General features: G+C 45.5%; 1 protein-coding gene across 4 annotated transcripts in view; it reads right to left on the reverse strand.

Moving 5' to 3' along the window:
- KPNA6 (karyopherin subunit alpha 6) overlaps window positions 1-5,313 on the reverse strand; it is a 67,751-nt gene that overhangs the window by 12,477 nt on the left and 49,961 nt on the right. For all 4 annotated transcript variants that reach the window (XM_008066758.1, XM_021716952.1, XM_021716950.1 and 1 more), the window contains exons 3-6: window positions 4,820-4,912; window positions 4,318-4,417; window positions 2,230-2,324; window positions 461-592 (exon numbers count right to left, since the gene is read on the reverse strand). In XM_008066758.1, the coding sequence (XP_008064949.1) occupies window positions 461-592; window positions 2,230-2,324; window positions 4,318-4,417; window positions 4,820-4,912 (420 nt within the window). The remainder of the gene's footprint in view (window positions 1-460; window positions 593-2,229; window positions 2,325-4,317; window positions 4,418-4,819; window positions 4,913-5,313) is intronic.

The following is a 5,313-nucleotide window of genomic DNA, read 5'->3' on the forward strand; positions in this document are numbered from 1 at the left end:
GAACCTGTGGGCTCAGGCAATCCACTCACCTCAGCTTCCCAAAGGCGTGGGATTACAGGCTGAGCCACCGAGCCCGGCTGTTCAAGAGTTTTTATAACCCAAACTCCAGGCTCCCTCCCTTCCCTGAGAAGGTCAGTGTGGGAGGTGGGACTGAGAGTTCCTACCCTCTAATCCTGTGTTTGGTTCTACTCGTGACTAATGTCATCCTAGGGCTACCAAGGATAAGTCACTTAATTAGCATAGACTCAGGTGTGATACAAAGGGGCTCTATAAATGAAAGGTACTCCTATTGCTCAGAAAATTCCATGGGTTTAAGAGCACTGTGCCAAGAAGCAGGACAAAGATCAAATATATATTTTATTACACTGCAGGTACCATCAAGAATTAAGCCAAATCTATACATTCTAAGAGATGACTTAAAAAAAAAAAGAAAAAGAATTAAGCTAAATCTGAGCATTACCTGTTCCTGTACATCCTCAAAGTCCGAGTTAAGCAGCTCTATAAAAATAGGGACTGCCCCTGCTTCAATGACAATTTTGGTCTGCTGAGAGGTTCCAGAGGCAATATTCGTTAGAGCCCAAGCAGCTTCAAACTGAAAGTGAGATTAAGCCATGTTTGAAAGATCATTACACACTGAGCAGTCATGCCTATCAACTGGCTCAGAACAGTAAGGTTCGTGACCATGAATTAAAAAACAACAACAACAAAAATAAAACCCAGGCCAGGCTTGGTGGCTCGTTCTGTAATCCTAGTACTTTGGGAGGCCGAAGCGAGTGGATTACATGAGCCAGCCCGGCCCAGGCAACTTAGCAAAACCAGCCCAGCCCAGGCAACTTAGAGAGATCCCGTCTCTACAATAAATAAAAAATTAGCCAGGCATGGCAGCGCACACCTGTAGTTCCGGCTACTTGGAAGGCTTCAGAGGAAGGATCGCCAAAGCCCAGCAGGTCAACACTGGGATGGCTGTGAGTGTGCCACTGCACTCCAGCCTGGGCGACAGAGTGAGACTCCAACTCAAAAAAATTAATAAAAAAAATAAAAATGAAAAAATAAAAAATAAAAAAACACAAAACACAAGCAAGCCTCTTATCCATGAATTAAAAAGAACACACACAAAATATAAGCCTTTCCTATTCCTCTGTAGTGGGGAGATACAGTAATGTGACATAACTGGAAGAAGAAACTGGGTTTCAACGGTCCCAGGTTTAGTCCTACAATACTATAGCACCCATAAGTCCTTTGGCAAGTCATTTTTTTTTTTGAGTTAGAGTCTTACTGTTACCCAGGCTGCAGGTGATCCTTCTCCCTCAGCCTTCTAAGTAGCTGGTACTACAGTCATGTACCACCACGCCCAGCTAATTTTTTGATTTATTGTAAAGACAAGGTCTCGCCAAATTGCCCAAGCTGGTCTCGAACCCAGGGGCTCAGGTAATCCTCTCACCTCGGCCTCAAAGTGCTGGAATTACAGGTTTGAGCACTGCGCCTAGCTGGCAAGTCGCTTTTTTAATTTCAGAGCTTCACTTTCTTCATTTCTAAGATGAGAATTAGAGTGAGTTGGGTCTCTCAAAGTCCCTTTTAGCTGAATTTTGAGCAAATTCCAATGGATTGGCCTGTCACCCAAATCTGACAAGCGAGACCCAGAGAGGCAAGACAAATTGTCTAAGGTAATACAGGGAGTTAGAAGTGGACTATACTCTCTGACTTATAACTGAATGGTTAGTCTGTCACACTCTTTCCTTTGAAATTGTTTTAAGGAAGAGATGTGGTTTTCTTCTAGGAAGCCAAGACTTGTGAGGGAACTGATGGTTTCTCCCAAATGTTTCCTCATGTAATACTTGTCTAGTTCCTGAGAGATGTGCCTACAGAAATATTCCATTGCAGTTTCTTGGAAGTAGTGCTTTCTTTTTTTTGAGTTGGAGTCTCACTCTGTCGCCCTGACTAGAGTGCAGTGGCCGCTCCCGGCCACCACAGCCTTGACCTGCTGGGCTCCGGTGATCCTTCCACCTCAGGCTTCCAAGTAAGCTGGAACTACAGGTGCGTGCTACCACACCCGGCTGATTTTTTGATTTATTGTAGAGATGAGGTCTCGCCTGCCCGGGCGGGTCTTGAACCCGCGGGCTCAGCAATCCACTCACCTCAGCCTCCCAAAGGCACGGGATTACAGGCTAAGCCACCGAGCCCGACAGAAGTAGTGCTTTCACCTAATAACCCCTTCCCCTTAGGCCTCACCTGTAATGTACAATTCTCATTCCTCTTCAGAAACTCCACAAACCGATCCACCACTCCTGGAGTGTTGATAACTTCATCTATTGGAGGACTAGGCTCTGAAAGAAGGAAAAGGAAAACTGAAGTCAGGAGAGGGCTTTGGTTGATTCCTTCATGGGGTCAGCTCACAATCCTTCCTAGATACTTTTATTGATTTGGGGTCTTACTGTGTCCCTCAGGTCAGAGTGCAAGTGGCTTAATCATGGCTTTACCTCCTGGGCTCAGGTGATCCTTCTACCTCAGCCTCCCAAGTACCTGGGACTACAGGTGAATGGAAACACAACCAGCTAAATTTTCATTTATTTTGTAGTGATGAAGTCTCGTTATGCTGTCTAGGCTTGTCTTGAACTCCTGGGTTCAAGCAATCCTCCCACCACAGTCTCCCAAAGTGCTGGGATTACAGGTGTGAGCCACAACACCTCACACCTTAAGATACTTCTGGTCACCCTTACAAACATTCCCAAACTCCCTTCTGGTCAAGTGGATTTAAAACAAAATCTGGCCCGGGCTCAGTGGCTCAGCCTGTAATCCCGCGCCTTTGGGAGGCTGAGGTGAGTGGATTGCCTGAGCCCGCAGGTTCGAGACCTGCCTGGGCAGGCGAGACCTCATCTCTACAATAAATAAAAAAATTAGCCGGGCGTGGTAGCGCGTGCCTATAGTTCCAGCTACTTGGAAGGCTGAGGCAGAAGGATTGCCGGAGCCCAGCAGGTGGAGGCTGTGGTGGCCGGGAGCGGCCACTGCACTCCAGTCTGGGCGACAGAGTGAGACTCCAAGTCAAAAAACACAACAAAACAAAAAAAGCAACAACTCTGCTTGTCTTTGAACTGTATAATACAGTTGGAATGCCAAAAAGTAAAGCCAATCCTAATTTAGTGTGCTCATCTTTGGCTTACTGAATGTAAGCAAAGAACAATAAGGGAGAAAAGAAAGTCCAAGTGATGCACAACCCTAGTCTATACATTTCCCTCCTAAGAAAGACCAGTATACCTAAGCAAGAGGTATTTTTCCTATCATACATCAAAATTTTATTGAGGACCTACCTACTATGTGCACACAGTTTTAGGTACTGAAAATATAGGAGTGACCAAAACCATAGAGCTCACATCCTAGTGGGGAGAGATATCTTATATGTTAGAAGATAATAAATATAATGGGAAGGGGAGGGAAGACTAGGTAGGGCAAGGTAAAGATATTTTTTAAAATGTTGAGAATGGCGGGTAGCTTGCAGTTTTAAATAGGGGTCAAGGTAGGCTTCATTAAGAAGGTAGGAGCAGTCGGACACAGTGGCTCATGTCTGTAATCCCGGCACTTTGGGAGGCTGAGGTAAAAGGATTGCCTGAGTCCAGGGGTTCAAGGGCAGCATGGCGAGAACTTGTCTCTACAGGTATTAGCCAGGACGGTGGTGTACACCTGTAGTTCTAGCTACTTGGAAGGCTGAAGCAGAAGGATCACCTGAGCCCAGCAGGTTGAAGCCGCGGTAGCCGTGAGTGTGCTACTGCACTCCAGCCTGGGCGAGAGTGAGACTCCAGCTCAAAAAAAAAAGTAGGAGCTAGCTGGGCATGGTGGCTCATAGCTGTTATCCCAACACATGGGGAGACGGAAGCAAGTGGATTGCCTGAGCCTGCATGTTCGCGACCAGCCCAGGCAACTTGGCAAGACCTAGTCTGTACAATAAATAAAAAATAAGCCAAGCATGGTAGCAGGCACCTGTAGCTCCGGCTACTTGGAAGGCTAAGGCAGAAGGAGCACCGGAGCCCAGCAGGTCAATGCTGGGGTGGCTGTGGATTCCAGCCTGGGCGACAGAGTGAGACTCCAACTCAAAAAAAAACATAAAAAGAAGGTAGGAGCTGATTATAGCAATGAGGGCGTTGCTACATAGGTATCTAGGAAGAGAAAACATCAAGCTGAAAGAATTTCTCATACAAAGATTGGAATGTGCCTGCCAGTGGGGCTAGAGCAAAATGAGCAAAAGGGGCAGAGTAGTTGACATCAGTGAAAAGAAACAAGAGGCTAAATCATACAGGGTCTCTCTGAGAAAGACCAGGCTTGTACCTTTGGAAAGCAGTTTCCGGAATTTCTGTGTGGTTGCTAACTGTAGGTCAGAATCATCAGAAAAGAGCATCTCCACCATCTCTCTTGTGATCACACTCTCCTAGAACATAAAACAAGTTAAGACTTTGCAAACCACCATAAAACTAGATGTGAACATATAATCCTCTTGGCATCCTAAATTCTAAGAGTTGAGGGTAAGATAATGGATAAATAGGCTCAGAAGAAGGGGTTTGATAATACATGGCTGCTTCAAGTTGGGTCATTTGAAAGTGATTCCTAATGTCTGAGGTAACCAATGGCTCTCCTTAAATGTTTCCTCAGATATTTCTGTCTGAAATGAATCCTTGTTGCCTCTTTTAGCTGACCAGCTACAAATGGGTCCATGGAGGAAAGAGATTTAGCATGGTTACTGGCAAAGCTACTAGATGACATGACTGTCCAATTTCTGTTCTGAGAAGCAGGAGCTTCCCAGGCCTGTCTGCAGCACATGCAAGGGCCTTACCCCCGTGGTCGAGCTCACATAGGAGTCCATGAGAAGACTATCAAACATGGCGGGTTCTTCATTAATCAGCTCCACATTTCTCCGTTTAAAAAGCTGAAAATAAGAGAAAGAAACTGATGAGACTACTCATTGAACCAACGAAAAGAACGATGCAATGTTAACTTATGGCATAACTGACAAGAAAATACTAGCGTAATTGAGAAAATGAAGCCAAGCTTTATACAGTAGTCTGTCCCGCCTTATCCACTTTCTATGGTTTCAGTTTGTACTGAGGTCCAAAAATATTTTGGAAAATTCCAGAAATAAACAATAAGTTTTTTATTTTTTATTTTTATTGTTTAAGTTGGAGTCTCACTCTGTCGCCCAGACTGGAGTGCAGTGGCCGCTCCCGGCCACCGCAGCCTCGACCTGCTGGGCTCTGGCGATCCTTCTGCCTCAGCCTTCCAGTAGCTGGAACTACAGGTGCGCGCTACCACACCCCGCTAAATTTTTGA

Source organism: Carlito syrichta, unplaced genomic scaffold, assembly GCF_000164805.1.
Source record: "Carlito syrichta isolate Samal-C Ts95f unplaced genomic scaffold, Tarsius_syrichta-2.0.1 Scaffold309100, whole genome shotgun sequence".
Lineage (NCBI taxonomy): Eukaryota > Metazoa > Chordata > Mammalia > Primates > Tarsiidae > Carlito > Carlito syrichta.